The sequence below is a fragment of the Leptidea sinapis genome, chromosome 23 (assembly GCF_905404315.1).
Source record: "Leptidea sinapis chromosome 23, ilLepSina1.1, whole genome shotgun sequence".
Taxonomy (NCBI): Eukaryota; Metazoa; Arthropoda; class Insecta; order Lepidoptera; family Pieridae; genus Leptidea; species Leptidea sinapis.
The window spans coordinates 12,787,943-12,807,912 of NC_066287.1; the positions used below are offsets into that span (position 1 = coordinate 12,787,943).

The window sequence follows — 19,970 nt, forward strand, 5'->3', positions numbered from 1 at the left end:
ACTCGATAGAAGACACAAGTTTCTCCCGGCACTGGTCGACGATTTCCCGAGAGAGACGTGCATGGCCCGTGTATACGGCATCACCAGTGTTGTCATCTGCATAGCAATGAATGTTATGGTTGCGGCAATCTTTGAGGGCGCCGGAACCGCATTCTTTGTTTGTCTGCATCTTTACTGTTTCTCTTTTCTGTTAAGTGAGATTGTTCCGTTTTTTCTTCCGTATGAGTGTGTCCACTTACGACTTTATTTTACATCACATAGAAAATAATATCTTTTGACAAGACACAAAATTTAGACAAGGTAAACCGTCAGAAGATTTGCATGCAGTCACATTAAGGTAAGTAAACCTCAGTTCTTAATCAAACAATATTTATTATTGTTTGCTTATAATTACTTTTGAAGGTAGATCAGCACTATACATCCCTATAATTCGGATTCGGATCGGACGCAGTGTGTGGCTATGGCTACTTCGGTCCGTCAATAATCTTCTCCGATACGGAGATTAACGGTCGACGGCAAGAAATCGGATGACGGAAGCCGGATCTAGTTCATAAACTACCATAGAAATAGTTCTACGACTACATCGGACGTGAATTTATAAATTCAATTGGAGTCATGAGTCAGACTCTAATAATTGAGCTTTTGTTTATGCATATTATAACTCAACTATAACAAATCTATATCCGTAAAAAAAAATTACTCAAACGAATAAACTTTCTGCCTTGATATTTTCAAAGAAAATACACGGACAAAATCTAGTACGATAAAATATATATATTTACTGTAATAGATAAAATTTTGTCGCGATATATTGAAACAATACGTGCTTTCAAAACCAAGTTATTGAAGAACTAAATCGGCCAATGTTCACTTAGTTAATAATAAGTAAATATAGTTAGTTATAAGGGCCGGATGACATTTCTCCCATAGTGCTCAGAATATATGCTCCTGAGTTGACGCCGGTGCTTGTTCATTTATTACGTCACTCAAACACAAAATATGCTTGTTTTATTGCAATGATATTATAATATTAAAAGAGGTAGATATGTCACTAGCGCGCCGAAAATCAATCACCTAAATTGAGTCAATTGGCGCATGGGGTCGTAGTCGCTCTCTCGATACGAAAACGGTACGCACGCGTTTGTTGTTGACAGAATTGCTTACAATTTGATATAGGTACAACATAAAAATGCCGTCCGGAAGATGCACTAATTACGAAAGTAAAAAAATTATAGAATTACGTAACACAGTTAAGAAATCATGAATTATAACATTTTATTTGATTTCATTATTTATCTTACAAAATAAATATGTTGCCATGACAACGCCAAGCCGATCATAGATTAACGTACAGAAATGACAAAATATTGATGCTGTCTGTTGCGGGATGATCGTGGTAGAATATTTTAGGAAATGATGTAAAAAAAGTCATTATTGCAGTGAATGTAAAAATGCGTATTTAGGTAGCTGAACTATCAAACTACTAAAACAAGTTTTAGGGTAGGTAGCGGATTTAGACAGTGAGTGCTATTTGTTTACGTAGGAGTTTTTTCAGTATATCTTTTGCTAGCTGCAGAAGAATCAATGGATCATTTCCTTCTTCTCCCATTACCTTATTGTAATAAACCCTCAACAAAAAACATTCATAAATAATATAAGATACAAAATATAATAATTGTAATCTTAAAACTTTTTGGGAGCCGTTGTTAGTAAAATTGTAAAAATGGGACCCTTTTTATTATTTTTTTATAAAATCAATGACAAATTATCTACCTAATTTCAATGCAGTTTTACTACTTTATAACTTTTACTACATGAACTCATGAGTGAATCGTTTTTTAGACATTAATCATTGTGTACGGGTAAAAGTCATATCTGATAAATTATTACTCTATGTTGTTTCAGTATGTTAGATTTATCTCTTTCTCGCTTGCGATAATTGTATCATGCTATGCTTCTTTCAGATATAATCGTAATGTAGTGTGCTATTGAAATGTTAAATGATTAATGTGTGCGTAAGTGAATCATTTTTAAACATCGAATATAGTCTAGGTCACCTATCTATACTTTTAAATATCATTGGTTTTGTTGTGAATAAAACCAAAATATGATATATTGAAGAGATTTACTCATTACATTTAAATCTTTTTAAATGGATGCAAAAACGGCCTAGATATAAAGTAAGAAACACATAACAAATACAATCGGTCTTAGAACGATCTTTTGTTTAATTGCAGTACTCATAGTGTTTGGGACAGTTTGTAGTGAAATTACAAAATTTCATTGTTTTTATATACTTTATTAAGCCAACTAGTTAATAACAAAACAATCGCTTATAACAACTTACAACATTTTGCCTGTTGTGGTACTCTTAAGCGTGAAATATTAATAAAACCTTTTGGGTGAACTTGACCAGCTATTTAAATCACTAAAACCATATCTAAAGCTTTCTTTATTTTTCCTTCATTTCAACATATTATGCTGATACTAAATCTAATTTTTAATATATAATTTTTTGACTATATTAATAAAGATATTCTCTATAAAAAATAGACCATCGAGTTCTACCGATTAACTACTAAATAATTAATATTGAGGTTAATACTGAGTACAGCGGGCTGATTATTAGTTTAACAAAACTTTCTATGAAAAAATTCAATATGTAATAGGTAGGTACTAAAGTAAAATTGTAAATTTAATTTATGTCCCTTGCATAAATTACTTTTAGACTGTGGTCTAGCTCTCTCATTTACCTGATGTTGGGGGGAAAGGTATTACCATGAGGTTTAGCAACACTTACTGATCAGCAGAAGGAGATGTCCACAGCTGGACAAAGGACGATCGGTCTTGCGTTACTCTCGTCCAACCTATTCCGACGATCTTGACGATAATCTCGTTATCCATCTTTTCTGCCCGTACGGCCATGTATACTTCGAGCTATGTGCCCTGCCCACTGCCATTTCAGTTTTGCAACCATCTAGCCTATGTCGGTTACTTTGGTTCTCCTACGGATCTCCTCATTTCTGATATCTATTTAATTACGCTTGTATCAGTAAATTTATTTTTTCCCTAGAAGAGTTGTCTCAAGTACAGTGATGATTCAAATAATTATTTTCTTAAAGGGTAGTTTCTACTCGGTTGAGAAGGAGCTATTTGATTGTTCAATTCAGCATTCCTTTGCTTCCGTTTTGTGACGATACGTTCATGAGTACGTTTCATTTCCAATATTTCCTTCATTTCCTCCTTGTCTTCATCCTGTAGAAAAGAGGAAATAGTTAAATAATGTATTTCTATGTTATACATCCAAAGTTGCAGTTGTTTCTTTATCAATGAGATGTTGTGGTGTATCTGTTATTATTATATTATTGTATTCATTTTAATAGTTTTTTTATTAAAATTGTATTTCTTATTTATTTTAATTGCGGAATAATAACATACGTAAGTATAAATCCATATCCACATCTGTGAGAAGATCTGTCAGTTGTTGGATGATAAAGTATTACCATAGAATAGGGATGGATGCTCATGTATTATAAAGGTTTGAAATAAACAAAACATATTTTGACAGGATCGAAAACAGGTCTGCAGCTTGGTTCCGTGGGAAAAAAGCTTTCATTTTCTGCTCGACGACAGTGGCATTGGTCTGAAATTGACTAGTTTTTGGGCGCCTCAACAGGAATTAATTCTCACACATTCAATGGCGGTACATGTGAAAATTAAATTATATTAAATATTTTTTTCTTCCGACCGTGATAAATTAATTATTGTCATGGGTTTTGACAGTTTTTATTTAGACGTTATGATTTAGTAATAATAAACTTTATTAGTAACATAATTTGTGACTTTTGGTTTGTGACACTGACTTTTAGCGCATCTTTAAAAACAGTCTGCGATACCGTAATATGCCTTTTTCTTATTCATAAGATAAGTAATAGGCGCTAAATGAAAACAAAATTATCTGATGACTCTAACGGAAAATCTTCAGATCGCAATTGGGGTAAGTATATGAATTATACCAACTTTACAGCGAGAATATAATATTATTTCTTTCTTTGCAAAACAAACAATAAATAATATAAAGTGATCTGTGATCATAGACATAGTACTGTTAAATACTCTATAGTTTATTGTCCGATCTCAGATTGACAGATTTGTCAGTCAGTACTTTTTGCCATTTATCAAAATTGACAATTAAGATATTAACATACAGCTTAGATACAGTCACAGTTACAAATTCGGCCACAGAGTAAGCAAGTGCTACATATAAGAGATACACTGCGGTGTTAAATATAATTAAATTAATAACGTGTAATTAATTAATTAACTCTTTATTTGTTTTTGAATAGTTTTAGGTTACAATTTACAATTAGTTTATTAAATAATTTTATATTATCTTTAAATCGACGTTACCAAATGGTCCAACGGAAGACCAGCGCTGGTTTTCAAATCAAAAAACATGCTGACGTACTTATAGAAAACAATATTCCTCAATTTTGTTTACGTTTATTTTTTCCGTTTCCGTAGCCAAATGCTAAAAAATGAAACACTTATAGATTCGTCATGTCTGTCTGTCTGTCCGTCCGTATTCCGAAGCAGCCACTTTTTCCGAAACTATAAGAACTATGCTATTGAAAATTGGTAAGTAGTTGAAAAGCATTAAGATTCTCACAGAAAAATAGAAAAAAAAATTTAACAAAAAAACAACCGCCTTCAAAAACACTATTCCTAAACAATATAATAATAATGTGTACTAATAAGTATAAAAATGATTGCGTATTTTTATACCATTTAATTAATTATACTAATTCTAGTTACGATTAATGTTATTTTTGGAATCATTATATATATAATATTGTTTTGGAATAGTGTTTTTGAAGGCGGTTGTTTTTTTGTTAAAAAAAAAATATTTAATGTTTTTTAGTGAATTTGAAGTACACTAATTAGTAACAATTTGTCTAAATATATGTAAATATACAAAATTTTTCAATGCAGCAATCAACGTAAGTACTTTGCAATTTGATTAAAGACAGTGTTCCGTTACTTTGTCATGGATTCCGTAATCAGAACCTAACCAAACTCTCACCAAACTATCTTTAAAGTATATGCTTTCCAATAATAAAAGAATCATCGAAATCGGTTGGCGCGATATTGAGTTATTCGTAAATTTATCCACTTTGCTATACGTATGTATAGCAAAATTTAAGATTTTTATGGTTTTCTCATGGATTCCACTGTCAGATCTGGACCAAATTACAATGGGGCCACTGGGGAAGCACCAGCTTTCAAATTAAAAAAGAATTATCAAAATCGGTTCACCCAGTCGAAAGTTTTGAGGTAACAAACTTAAAAGAAAAAAAAAATACCGACGAATTGAGAACCCCCTTCCTTTTTTGAAGTCGGTTAAAAAACAATAAATTTTGGGGGTTATACTCAGAACTGAAACTAAAAAATTTATACCTCGTAAATCGTATTATCAATAACTTAATTGATAAAAATACACTATTATTAAAACATCCATCAAAGTTCCAACGAACTACAAGAACTTCTGTATTCTGTTACTAAATGCTTCGGAAAATTCTTCCGGAAATTCCTTCATGGGCGAGTCCGACTCGCACTTGGCCGCTATTTTCTTAGTCTTTTATATATAGACGTACTGTACTAGAACATCATAAATAAACATTTTTCTTTCTTTCTACTTTAACTGTGGCTGTACCGATATTATCTGAGAGAGATACCTAGGATCATTCTTAGGAGTATGTTCAATTCTGTACAAACCTTCTGATTAATTCTGAGCACAAGAGCCCGCCTGCCGCTAGCCATGGGCTGGCTGTACGTCATCAGCTGCTGCAGCCTCTGGCCAGGGGGCACTCCTCGTTCCACCACCAGCACGATCCTGGCCCACTGGCGCTGCCATTCGTTCCGCGTCTCCGCGATCTTCTGATACGTGTTCCCCATCATAGCGATGAGCATGTTCACCAGCAAAATGGCGACGATTATCATGTATATAACAAATAATAACTGAAAAAAAAGAGTTCAAATTTATTCAGATACCCATTTAAACAGTGTGTTAGGCCACACGATAAAAGTGAAAACTTCATCAGTCGGGTATAATAATACAACATACAACTCAAGTAAGGGCAAAGAATATACTTATAGTAGTTGGTAAGGGAGACTTGATCGGTGAACATCCGAATACGTCTCTCCTTGTCGGGCTGGCTATAACCAACGAGTTTTACATAGCTGAGAACATAGACTTATATAATAATAATAATAAGATAATATTTTATTTGCAGCTTTGTAGCTGCACTTAGTACATAATAGAAAAACACATAAAAGATTAAAATGAGACATACAATATATAATAAAAAAAACATGTTTGCAGTTTACACCTGCTAGAAGTGAAACCTTCAAAATTTTTGGCTCCAAGATAATGAGACGAATGTAAAAATTCGAGAAGAAGATAATTGGAGGTTTTATATATATATATTATTATTATTATTGTTATATATATATATATATATATATAACATATCAGGATCACTAAATATTATCACTAGTAAGGTTAAACATTTTTCTTTCAGAAATATAACTAGCACATTCGAACAAAACATGTTTGACTGTAATTGGTGAGCTACATCTAAGACAAGACTTAGGAGTGCTTTTCGTGATATAATGTACATGGGATGCATTGGTATGGCCTATTCTCAGACGTGTTCTTCATTCATTGTTCTTTTCTATTAAGTTTGAAAATATATTTGGTTTCACCTTTAAAAACATCTCGCCTGAAATAGTGCAATTTAGATGTTTCAGTATTCCAATTTTGGTTCCACGTACGTAAGATTTATTACATTGTATAGTTCGCGGTTGGCGTCAAGAAGTATGATTTCATTACTATTGTAGGGCATCAAACTAGCTTCCCTGGCCACTTTGTCGACTTTTTCATTACTGTCTATTCCCTGGTGAGAGGGTAATCAAATCATTATTACATCAACTGATAGTTCTTTCAACTGAAAAACGACAGAGTGTATTAATTGTATTAGAGGGTTTTCAGAAATGCAGTTTTGAATAGCTACGACGACTTCGAGTCGACATATTTTGGGCTTACAGGATTTGTTAAAATCATTTTGATGGCACCGTAAATTGCATAGGCTTCACAGAGAAATATAAGAAATTGTTTAGGTAAACTAATTGCGGTGGAAACAGATTCGAGAATATTGGAGCAATCGGTTCCGATATCAGTTACAGATCCGTCTGTGTACATTAATTTATAGTTACGGTAATTTTCAAGTAGATCTAAATAATTTTTACGATAAACTAAAGCATCAGAGGATTCTTTACTAAAATTTTTGAGTGATAAATCCACTCTAACATTGTTTTTTGGGTAATATGTCGAGCAAATAATTTAGGTAGGTAATAATATTTAAAGTATCCAAGTATTTTTTAAGGCGTAATCCTAGTGGAACCGGCAGTCTTACTTCTGTCTGAAGTAAGTTTTGTAGATGTTCGACCGAAAGAATATGGTTAACAGGATTAAAGGTAGTTGTAGTAACATTATACGCATAAGAAAGACAAAGCTTGATTCTCCTATGCCACAGAGGAAGTTAATCTGATTCTACAATTAAGCTGTGAGAGACTAGTTCTGAATGCCCCTAAACATAACCTTAAGGCCGTATTTTGAATTGAATTTAAACTATTTAATGAATTTTTATTGGATGAATCATAAATTATTGATCCATAATCAAGCTTAGATCTTATTATAGAACGATAAACATTTATCAAACAATTTTTATTAGAACCCCACGTAATAGACGACAAAACTTTAATAATATTTAAATGTTTTAAACAGTCGGCTTTTAACTTTTTAATGCGGGGTTTCCACGTATGTTTACTATCAGATAGCATAATATATATAAATAACAGTTCTAGTAAGCAGATGGCCATCAAGATGTATAGTTACATTATCGAAGGGATTGTTTTGTCTAGAAAATATTATGAACTCTGTCTTAGATTTAGAAAACTTGAAGCCATTTTCGTGAGACTATTTCTGCATTGAACTGAGAGCATTTTGAACCATTTGTATAGATGTATTAATATTTTTACCAATGCAATACAAAGTTACATCATCAGTGAAAAGCAAACCCATGACTGGAGACTTTTTGACAGTAAGGACATCATTGATAGTTAAAATTACACTGACTACAGAACCTTGAGGAAGTCCATTATCGATTTCAACAGGATCAGAATATTTGTTGTTAATTTTAACTTTAATTTTTCTATTGGATAGAAAATTATTTATAAACATTGTAACAATGCTTGTAAGTTTAAGACGTTGTAAGGTACGAAGCGCTACCTTTTTTGAAACCATTTCGTAAGCCTTCTCAATGTCCATTGATAGGTTCCACGCAGGATCCTCAAATGCTGTATACATGTACATGTGACAAATCCTGAATATACGCGTACGAACCCGAAACAAAAAACCAGTCACGAGTTTGGGTGTTCGAAAATGAGTTAAAGCCAACAAAAATTGTTCGTTCACGGAGGGTTGCAAAAAAAATGGTGGCCACGTTTGTCTCCAAAACCGGCCATGTTGCAACTATTCCTCTTGAGGGACAAAGAACGGTTAATGCAGAATGGTATGCTAGCATTTGTTTGCCACAGGTCGTTTCTGAACTCCGTAAAGAGATCTGCAACCGCCGCATCATTCTCCACTACGACAATGCGAGTTCTCACACCGCGCATAGAACAAAATAGTTCTTAGAGCAAGAAAACATAGAATTATTAGACCATCCGCCGTACAACCCCGACCTTAGCCCTAATGATTACTATACTTTCCCTAAAATAAAGAATAAATTGCGTGGTCAGAGATTTTCATCACCTGAAGAAGGTGTGGACGCCTACAAAACGGCCATTTTGGAGACCCCAACTTCCGAATGGAATGGTTGCTTCAATGATTGGTTCCATCGTATGGAAAAATTGTGTCAAATTTCGCGAAGAATACTTCGAAAAGCAATAAATACATTTTTAAATGATAATGTTGTGTCACTTCCTCGATTCCCGAAATTTTCAGTGCCGCCCTCGTATAAGACACTACTCCCCCACTTGCATGGGAAATACTATTTATATTTTTAAATATAGCATTATATCCTGAAATTTGATTTTTTTTTTTATATATGTGAGGGGGCAAACGGGCAAGAGGCTCACGGGATGGGGAGAGTCCTTCACGAAAACTCAGGCGTCGAGAACAGACATCCTCCCTGACGTAAACGCACACGCCAGCACGTGGTATAAACGAGTATTCCAATTCATACCCCGGGTATGAAAGGTAAGATGAATCAGCCAGGGAGGATATCTGTGTCTCGGTTAAAAAGAGAAGGCCGGTTTCGCCGTCTCCAGGTGAAAGTGGACGGCATTTAAATTTGGGCGAAGCCCCTGGATGTTGCAAAAGTCAACAGCGAGTGTGAAGGAAGGTGGTTTGAGCCTCCTGCTGTGTATGCCCCTAGTCAGTGCAGATTTACTCCCTCCAGAATACGCGGGGCAGCCTGGGCAACCACTATTAGGTACAGGCCCTAATTGTGGACGCCCGGGGACGGATTCCCCAGGGCTGCATAACCTGGTACCGTCCGGGAGTAGTCTATTTTTAGTCCGTGCTGGCCATTTGTATTTGGGAGGGGGGGGGGGGGGGTTGTAGGCCTCCGGATTCCCCACTCACCGGACGAAACAAATAGGCGCTATTTCACGCGGGTTTCGAGTGGGGGAGTGGTATTTCTCCGGGCGTGCAAGCCCAATTCGGTTGTGTCCATGAGGACAATACATGACACTACCACTCCTAATAATTATTAATGACAATAATTATTTTTAAAGTTAGATTCTTGTAGACAAATACAACTAGGGTTCCATTCATGTGATTAAATTTTTAGTCTTTGTTTACGCCGATAAAAACCGTTGACATTCCATTGAAGTATATCTAACCTAGACATTTTTGTTTTTATATAATAATTTAAGTTTTCGTTGTAAGCGAGTTATACGACTTTTAATACTTCTATTATTAAAATGAGGATATAGGTCCGTTGACATTCTTAATATAGTGGAAGGGTTCTACTAGGAATACTGATCAGAAATAACACTTATATCTTGAACTCCATGGGTGTTTTCTAGAAAATTCTCAAACTGTAGTTGATCCATTGGGTAGTTGTGAGGCGACGAAGTGATAATTGTACTTATCTTCTCCCAATCAGCTACCTCCAAGTTACTAGTTGATGAGGAGGTTCTCTTCTTTTTGCGTGAATTCTTGGCCAAATCTTTTGATGACAGTGTATCACTTAAGTAAGTTGTGTTCACAGACATATTCTCTGAATATTTATCGCTCATTGAAATTTGTTCCGAATTTAGAGTTTCAGTAAATTGTGGTTGCGGACTATCAATAGTGCGGGACGACTCAGCTGTGGGTGGGTGTGGTCTTTTGAAGGAGTCCAATGGTAGAAAATCTGAAGTAACGATACTTGTTGTATCATTTATTTCAGTAGGTATAATTTTATTTGCCGTGTTTATCAGGTCATTTGCTGGCGACATGTCCCACTTTTTTACAAATGAAGCATGACATGGAGTCCGAAGAGGTGTAGATCCAGTATGTGCTGCCATTGAAGTCTATTTGAATACGGTCAGGTATTTTTGGTAGTTCCTCTGGAGAAATGTATGTGTGACGCCGTAAACTTAAAATGTGGCTAAAACCAGGATCACTCAAGCCAGCATTAATAAAAGTCACTGGAGATACTAATTTTATATCCAATTCTGTCAATTTGTTCTCCAGTATGGCGTGCGGAATAATTGGACAAACGTTGGAGAATATTTTACGTTTATTTTTGGTAATTAGGGGTCGAGTAGGTAATTTTTTGTAATTTATTATAATGCACTGGTGCTTATCTACTAGCTCATCAGCGATATCTTTAGAAGATACAAAAACGCAGATACTATTATTCGACATTCGACTTAGGAATCTTATTTGGGTGGAATCGAGTATTTTTTAATCGGGAGTCGTCAACTGCATATATGTTAACGGCTTGTTCTTTGCTGGGGAAACCGACAGTTTGGGTAACAGACGAGTAACTAGGTTGAGATTCCATCGTCACTGTAGTCAGAAACTACGGAAGGATCTATTGTCAACAACACTTTACCGCCTCGCGCGAGCGCGGGCGCAGTTCAATCGAAAAGGTACACACTAAATAAACACGTAAACGATCTAATACGCGCACGTGCAAACCTAGCGGCACACCGATAACGACTCAAATACTATGTTCTTAATATGGTCAATATATCTTTGGAATAATACAGTCAATTACTGTTTTAATCTCGTTGTCGATACAGTGCCAGTAACTGTTGCACATTTTCATATTTAATTTGGTGTTTAAAAACTCAATCAATGGAATCGCTGTATCCGATGCAAAATTGACATTAAACCTCTAAACTGCATGTTATGAAGTCACGTTAAATTAAAGAAAAAAACAATTTCAATTTTTCAGTACAAATCGGCAATTTTATACTTTAAGCCCTTATATTACCTAGGTCAATAAGAGATAAAATTAAAGAAATATTTTTTAACTGTGGCATCTCAATATATTCTCTGCATGTTCAGAGGCAATTAACGAATTTGCTAGAATTATTATAATATTATAACACGTAGAACAAACGTAAACTACCTCCACAGGGTTCTGTCCAGCGCATCTCTAACAACCATGAGAATGTAGAAGATGAGTGTTGATTGAGTGTTGTTGTTTGTGTCGCCAAAATATGAAGGAATACGTTGTCTGCATACGTGTGGTTGACAAACGAATTAGAAGCTGGTTCAGGATCGATGTATTGATGGCTTTGGCCGTCCAAGATATTGTGTCACATGCTCCTCCAACACCACATCAGCTGTATTAATAACCTTACGTAATTGCTTGTCAATTTTATAGAGCTAAGAATTGAGAATTAGGCAATCGACTATATCAAGCCAATTAATTAAATATTTTCTTATATATTTGTGTTGAATGTACACAATATATTATATTACACGACCTCGCTAAAAGTGGCGTGACTATATTCATCTGTCACTAAGAAGGTTACATAGAGTTAAGCTTTTAATTTTGTTTACAAAACCAATTTAAAGTATAAACATCGTGGGCCGGGTCGTTATATTTTAAATTTTTAGAAATCTTACAAATCCTTGAAAACTAAGTAAATTCTGAAGGCCAATTAAAAGCTACCACGTTTTACCTAAAGTACATTAGTGCTGTTTCTTTCAATCCTAACAGGCTAAAATAGTTTGTAACTACAAAAAGTGACGACCCTTCGTCCCTGGAGCGTCTCCTGCTCGTTTATGTATGCCTGGTAATCAAGCCTAATTTTTTGTGTTCACTACGACATTATACATATTACAATAAAATCGTAACAAAGTAAAAACTGTTCATTTAATATTTTTAACAAAATACTTGACACTAAACACCACTTAGTACAAAATAGAACAATACACAATAAAAAAAACATGTTCTACAAACAATACCGAATCCAAAATGCTCACATAATGCCTCTATTTATTTACGGCATGTGTGGATTGATGCATCTACTATACTCAATAACTATTGTGTTTATAAGTATTAATTTACTTTTTTTTTTCTTTTTTTGACTTACACGTGTAAGCCTTTCATTTTTGACATTTGAGTATTTATGATGCGTCACTTTGCATATATTGTAATTGAAATGATTAGTAAAACAATTAATATGTAAATCTTGACGACTTAATTGAGTGGCAATGAGTTTCTTGCTACTTCTTCCATTAGCTCAACCCTTTACGAAGTAGCGGTAAATTCAATAAGAAACAATATTTTTTTTAATATTTTGACATTCATAAGTGTAATTTCCTTGACCTACATGAATAAAGTGTTTTTGAATTTAAATTTAAAAACAGTACTTTATAATTGACTTTATAAAATGTTTGGCTGTTGGTCGTTTTGTCTGTTTGTCTGTATGTATCCGGGCAAATGGCACAATAACTACTGAATAAATGTAATCCAAATTTTATAGAAAATTAACAAGAGCTCGGAGCAACCTGTTTATTTATTAATTAAATAGGAAGCCAACGTTGCTTACAATATTACATAGTATTACATTATAATTTAACTATACATTTTATTAATACATTATAATGAACGGGCAAGAGGTTCACGGGATGGAGAGTGGTGAGGCAACCGTCCAGGAACATCCGGAACAACAGCTGGTTTCATGAAGATGCTTTGCCAACCTTTATTTATTTATTTACTTTATTGGAGACAAAAACAGAAACAAAAGATTAAATACATAAACAAATTATAACTAACTAAAATAATTACAATTATTCCCTTGGAACGTCTCACTGAGAACATAAATGTTAAAGATAAAAGCGACATCTGCTTGGGTACAAACGTGCACGTACAATTTACAATACAAGTTAATCGTAGCAAAGGTAAGTAAAACTTGGTAAAAGTAAGCTATATAATTGTAAAACTAGAATGTAGAAAACAGAAATAAATAGATTTAAGTTTGATTAGAACTGAATATTTTTTAAGATTAGTTTTATACGTAAAAAGGGAGCACAAAAATATATCAATGTTATTCAACGTGAGATTATGTAGCGTACATATTCTGTGAAGTGTTTACGTTTACCAATATTGGTCCTAGTTTTAGAGAGGTGAAATAAGTTTTGTGATCTAGTGGCTATAGATGGTACACGGAAAATAATCTGGGATAACAATTGGGATGACTTTATCTCGCCATTACAAATTCTATACAGCGTCACTGCGTCAGTTAACCGTCTACGGTTACTCAAGGATAGGGTATTATGTTTAACTAACAGTTCATTGTACTTTACTTACGTACTTTAAGGTGGGAGTATGATCTTTTCTTGAAATTTGACGTAATGTCCGGTGGTGAAATTCGACCACTAGAATCAACCCGAATAGATCCTCTGAGAACTCACCGTGATAAATGCGTTAGAAGATGCAGAGAGAACCCACATCTCTACGCAATGCTAGAGAATCAAGCCGATCGGAGATAACTTGATCGTCGATGATTCGAGCCGCTCTTCGTTGTATGCGATCAAATGGAAGAAGCTGGTACTGGGAAGCACCCGCCCAGAGTTGAGAACTTTGCAAGCATACTCTCGATTTCAAACGCAGTCGTCTGCATAGCAATGAATTCTGCTGATTTGCAGCATGTCATTTATATGGAGAAGATATAGTGTCGGGGATGGCACGCAGCCTTGCGGGACACCAGCGTTTATGGGTATAAAGTTGGAGCATGCACGCATGCACCGTTGATGATAATGAAACCTTCATGCTCCGATCGGCCAAAAAGCTAGTGTTATAAAAACCCATTTGCACAACCTCTCGGGAAGCCAATAGCATGGCAGTTTCGCTATAAGCGCGTGTTTCGCCTGTGTTTCCCCGGGGTGTAATTAAAATAGGGGAGTCCCAGCGTCAAGGGTGTCGTAAGAGGTGACTTAGGGCTTTTTAGAAGTGGGAGGGTCACAATCGGGCCAGACTCGTCCGGGCTAATTACAACACTCGCACAGAATACCGGCGGGAAGTAGCTGTGTTTCGCAAAAGTTAATGTGGTATTCCGGGGAGGGCACATAACCGCGCATGTCCGAGGACAAACGAGGCAGCAACACCACAATACGCTTAATGTGGTCTTTTGCAACATTCGCCATCGCAAGTCGCCATCTTGCCAATTTTGAGGGTAGAGACCTATCTACTCTCTGGCTCCGTGTAGATTTTGACGACCGCGTCCGCATCTTAGCGTGTGTTTACAGGTCCCATAGTGGTAATAAGTGTCCTTCGACCGCGACCCGCTCTCGCCTCCTCACGACTCAACCACATTTCACCTATAACTATGTATGTAGTTACAAACCTATCTTGGATGACACCGACTCCAAAAATTACAATAATCGTATCTAGAATTAGATTAATTAATTAGATTGCATAAAAATACGCAATTATTTTTATAATTTTTAGTGCACATTATATGTATAGTTTTGGAATAGTGTTTTTGAAGTCGGTTGTTTTTTTGTTTAAATTTTTTTTACTTTATGATTTTTAGTGAATTTGAACAATATTCAGACCGCTTACTATGCATACATTCCCACATGGACTGTCATATAATTCCGTTTTGTCTTTTTGTCCCCAAGCTAACCTATGTTCTCCGATGTTGCCCTCTTTGGAATCATGAGATACTTTTGTCAAGTTTGGTCGATTCTCTACGAAATTTACTATCAAAATAGTAAATTGTTCATTTTCTGATATTCCTTGGTGCTAGGCTTCTGTGCCCATTCATTTTGGTGGAATTGGCATCAGAAAAATATCTAGTATATCCTTACCAGCATTCTTATCTTCTGTTCACAGTATCTGCACTTTATCTGATAAAATTATCTTCCCGTCATTAGGGTCCCTGCCACTGGTGTATGCGGAAACTGCTAAAAATGCTTGGAAAATTGCCAGTCCAAGTGAAAATTTACCTTTTAACATGCGATCACAAAAGCTTTGCGATGAGCCACAGTACAAAATCATTCACAAAAGGATATTATTATCAAGTCACAATATTTCGGAGGATCGTTTTATTGCTGCTAGCGAATGAGATTCAGGGTACTGGCTTCAGGCCACTCCTTCGAGAAACATACGCTTCTCGATAATTCCAGCTTCTCAATCGCAGTTGGTATACGCTTGGGTATCCCAAAAACAGTTCCCCATATGTGCCGCTGCGGAGGCAATGTAGACAGCCTTGGTCACCATGGCTTATCTTGCCGCCGCAGTGCGGGCCTTCTCTCCCGCCATGCCGCCTTAAGCGACGTCTTGCCGGGCCTTTACTACCGTCAACGTGCCGGCAATCCTAGAGCCGAATGGAATTTCATGTGATGATGGCATGACGTTGATTCCTTGGAGTGGTGTAAAGCCACTGGTATGGGATGCGACTTGTGTGGACACGCTAGCCCCCTCTCATATTGAACATTCATCTAGAGCGAGACATGCAGCGGCGGAAACTGCCGAAAACCTAAAGCGGATGGTTACATATTTGTTCCGTTTGGGGTGGAGACGATGGGTCCTTGGGTTTTGGGTTCATCGGCACAAAAACCCATAAAAGAGTTATCCAGGCGTCTAACCAATTTAACAGGTGACCCAAGATCTGGTACGTACCTCTGTTAAAGGATAAGTTTGGCTATACAAAGAGGTAACGTTGCCAGCTTCATGGGCACCTTACCTGCCGACAGCGTTCTTAATGATATTTTCTATTTGTAATTAATTAATTTTATTAGATAACTAGCTGACCCAGCAAACGTTGTATTGCCGATGTTAAAATCGCGATGCAAAATTAACTGTTGATCGTAGATGAATGAAAATTTGAAGTTGTATGAATTTTTTAATGCTGACTCATAATCAAACAAATTTAAAAAAATCAAAATATGGCGCCCTTAACATTTAGGGGGATGGAAAATAGATGTTGTCCGATTCTCAGACCTGCTCAATATCCACTCAAAATTTCATGAGAATCGGTCAAGCCGTTTCGAAGGAGTTTAACTACAAACACCGCGACATGAGAATTTTATATATATTAGATTTCAGTTTTATTTGGAGTACACAAACTAACAATTTGTCTAAAAATGTGTAGATATATTAAATTTATCAATGCAGCAATGAATGTAATATATACAACGATAGCATAAAAAGATTCGGCCGAATATCGTTAATTTGCTCCTAAGAGTGGAAGAGTTCCGTTACTTTGTCATGGATTCCGTAATGAGAAACTAACTAAACACTCGCCCAACTATCTTTGTAGTATATCCTTTCCAATAAAAAAGGGAATCATTGAATCGGAAATTCGTAAATTTATCATCCACGTATGTATAGCAAATTTAAGACTATTATGGTTTTCTCATGGATGCCATAATCAGATCTGGACCAATAGGATCACACGGAAAGCACCAACTTTCAAATAAAAAAAGAATTATCAAAATCGGTTAACCCAGTCGAAAGTTTTGAGGTAACAAACATAAAAAAAGAACATACCGACGAATTGAGAACCTCCTCCTTTTTGAAGTCGGTTAAAAACAGTAATATCTAGCCGTTGAACAATTTTAAATTGTCGTTTTAAAGATGAAGCAGATTGTTTAAAAATATCATTTACATCATTTAACAATAGTAATTACTCAATGGGTCACCAAGGGGCTGCTGAAAATCAGCGGTGTTGGTATCATAAACTTAGTATACTAAGCAGAGGATAATATCAATGTCTTATAATGTTGTCGCACTATAATAATCTGATTTCTTGCAAGTACTCAAATACTCGCAAGTCGTTAAATTAAATTATACCCAATTTCAAATCCTTGACCACTGTTATTTGCTAAGGCTGTATCTCTTTTTGAAGCACTTAATAACATTCAATACATCCTATTGAGAACAACCATCTATTGATCATTGCATTCGTTTGTACTTTTGTTTATGAGACTTTCTGATTGCAACACCGGTAATGATAGTGCTAAGAATGTGCACATGGCTAAAGAATGGCTAATAATGACATCGCTTATGTCATCGTGACATAAGATAGGCTAGTGTTTGAACCTCACTAAGAATATATCAGGGTATAGACGACGTGACAGTAGATGGTTGGATGATTTACCTGATGTAATCTAGAAAAAACCTACTGTAAATTACAGTACAATCTATTACAAACATTAAAAAATAAGAAACACTGCGTTTAAAAAAACCGACTTAAAAAACTGAAAAGTAAAATATAACTTAATAAAGATTTAATTTAATACACGTCTTATGCAAAGCCTTTAATATTAATTAAATATTACATTTTGATAGGTTTGAAGTCGTTGCCAAGGCAAATGTGAAAGCAGGTAACCTTTATACACTCGCCACGCGTGACTTTAGCGGGATAGCTTCGTCTAGAACAAAACAACCCAAGCGGTCAGGCACCGACTTAAACCCTATCAAGAGTAAGTATTATATTAATATTAAACGTATTAAGTTTGCACAAGACGGGTATTAAATTAAATATTTATTGAAGTTAATTTTTTCCTTTCAGTTTTTGAAGTCGGGTTTTTTAAACGTAATTTTTTTTGGTAATAGAGACAACACACTCGCCGTTGAGTACGGTGTTGTATATAGTGTAATGTTTGTATGTATGTGTATGTGTATGTATAATATATATAATGTATGTCTGTCCGTGTAAAAATTGGTGACGTATTATTTGGCTGTCAGGTCGTCCATACCCTATTTAATGCAGCCATTGTAAAATACTCTATTGATTGAAAAGAGTTACCGTTGAATTCATATATGTTCTTCTCACGACCCCACTTTTTCCCAACATATGGTAAATGCAGTATTTTAATTGAAATATTTACAGTGACGATTCAAAACCTAATTGAATCAAGGTTATTTGACTTTGTCTATATCTAAGTCTTCGCTCTTTTATAAATGTTACATGAAATATACGAAAGTAACAAAACAATGATAAACCGTTGCTATTTTAGACATTACCTTAGTTAATATAATACCTTAGCTTCAGTCTCGTGGTCTGTTCTATCAAACGCGCTGAAGTAGTCGGAGAAAGAAGTGAGAGACATGAGGAACATGGCCATTATACTTTCCATTGGTGAGGGCATTGGGTTCGAGATAGAGTCATCGACCCCTTCCGGTGTGTTAGGGTTGTCGAATGAAAGAAATATTATGTAGTAAGCTGGAAAAATATATTCGACAGATATTATAGGATTACTTATTAAATAATAATTGTACTATAGATTTCATGGAAAATGATCAATATATATAATTAAGTAATGATGACAGTAATTAAAATATATATATCGCTCTTTCTACAATAATTGCTAAAATATATAAAACAAGTACCCCTTTGCCCTGTACTTTCCCCGGGGCGTAAAAAGAATAGGGGAGTCCCAGGCCCATTGGTGTCGTAAGAGGCGACTAAGGGCTTTTTAGAAGTGGGAGAGTCACGCTGCCGTCTTATGACGTCAGCACAATCGGGCCAGACTCGTCCGGGTTAATTACCACACTCGCACAGAATACCGGCGTAAAGTAGCGGCCTAGTGCCGCTATGTTTCGCATAGGTTAGTGTCGAGGACCGGAGGCCAGCCCTTCCCCTCCCCCCACAAATTATGAGAGCGGTCCGTAAAAAGATATTAACCCCGGAGGGTACCGGCTCTACCAGAGCAGGAGAATCCCTCCCCGAGCACTCTCGCTCGGGCCGCCCTTCGTATTCTGGGGTGGGCACAGAACCGCGCATGACCGAGGACAAACGAGGCAGTAACACCACGGCACCCTGCTCCACGCTCAACGTGGACTTTTGCAATATCAGGGGAATTCACTCCAATTTAATCACCGTCCACCACCACCTTGAGACGGCGCAGCCGGCCTTGTGTTTCCTTACGGAGACGCAGATATCTCGACCTAGCGATACGTCATATTTAACGTACCCCGGGTACAAAATTGAGCACAACTTTTTGCCTCATGCCGGGGTATGTGTGTACGTTATGGAGGATATCTGCTGTCGCCGTCTCGGCAATTTTGAGGGTAGGGACCTGTCTACTCTCTGGCTCCGCGTAGATTTAGACGACCGCGTCCGTATCTATGCGTGTGTCTACAGGTCCCATAGTGGTAACGCAGAAACCGATCATCTTATGGGCTGCGTTCAAGCGGCAATTGACGTCGTGCTTGCACAGATCCCCTCCGCTGAAATCGTGGTCTTGGGTGATTCCAACGGGCACAATGCCGAATGGCTTGGATCACGTACCACAGACTACGCAGGGCGATCTGTGCATAATTTTGCATTGGCGTATGGTCTGTCCCAATTGGTTGAGTCGCCAACGCGGCTTCCGGATGTGGATAGCCACATGCCGTCCTTATTAGTTCTTCTGCTGACTACACATCCCGATGGTTACCAGG

General features: G+C 36.3%; 1 protein-coding gene across 2 annotated transcripts in view; it reads right to left on the reverse strand.

Moving 5' to 3' along the window:
* Positions 1-2,627: 2,627 nt before the first annotated feature.
* The window catches only part of LOC126971102 (transient receptor potential cation channel subfamily V member 5), an 85,808-nt gene continuing 68,465 nt past the window's right edge, over positions 2,628-19,970 (reverse strand). For both annotated transcript variants that reach the window (XM_050817251.1, XM_050817250.1), the window contains 3 exons: positions 18,569-18,750; positions 5,776-6,018; positions 2,628-3,255 (listed from right to left, as the gene is read on the reverse strand). In XM_050817251.1, the coding sequence (XP_050673208.1) occupies positions 3,109-3,255; positions 5,776-6,018; positions 18,569-18,750 (572 nt within the window). In that variant the 3' untranslated portion in view covers positions 2,628-3,108. The remainder of the gene's footprint in view (positions 3,256-5,775; positions 6,019-18,568; positions 18,751-19,970) is intronic.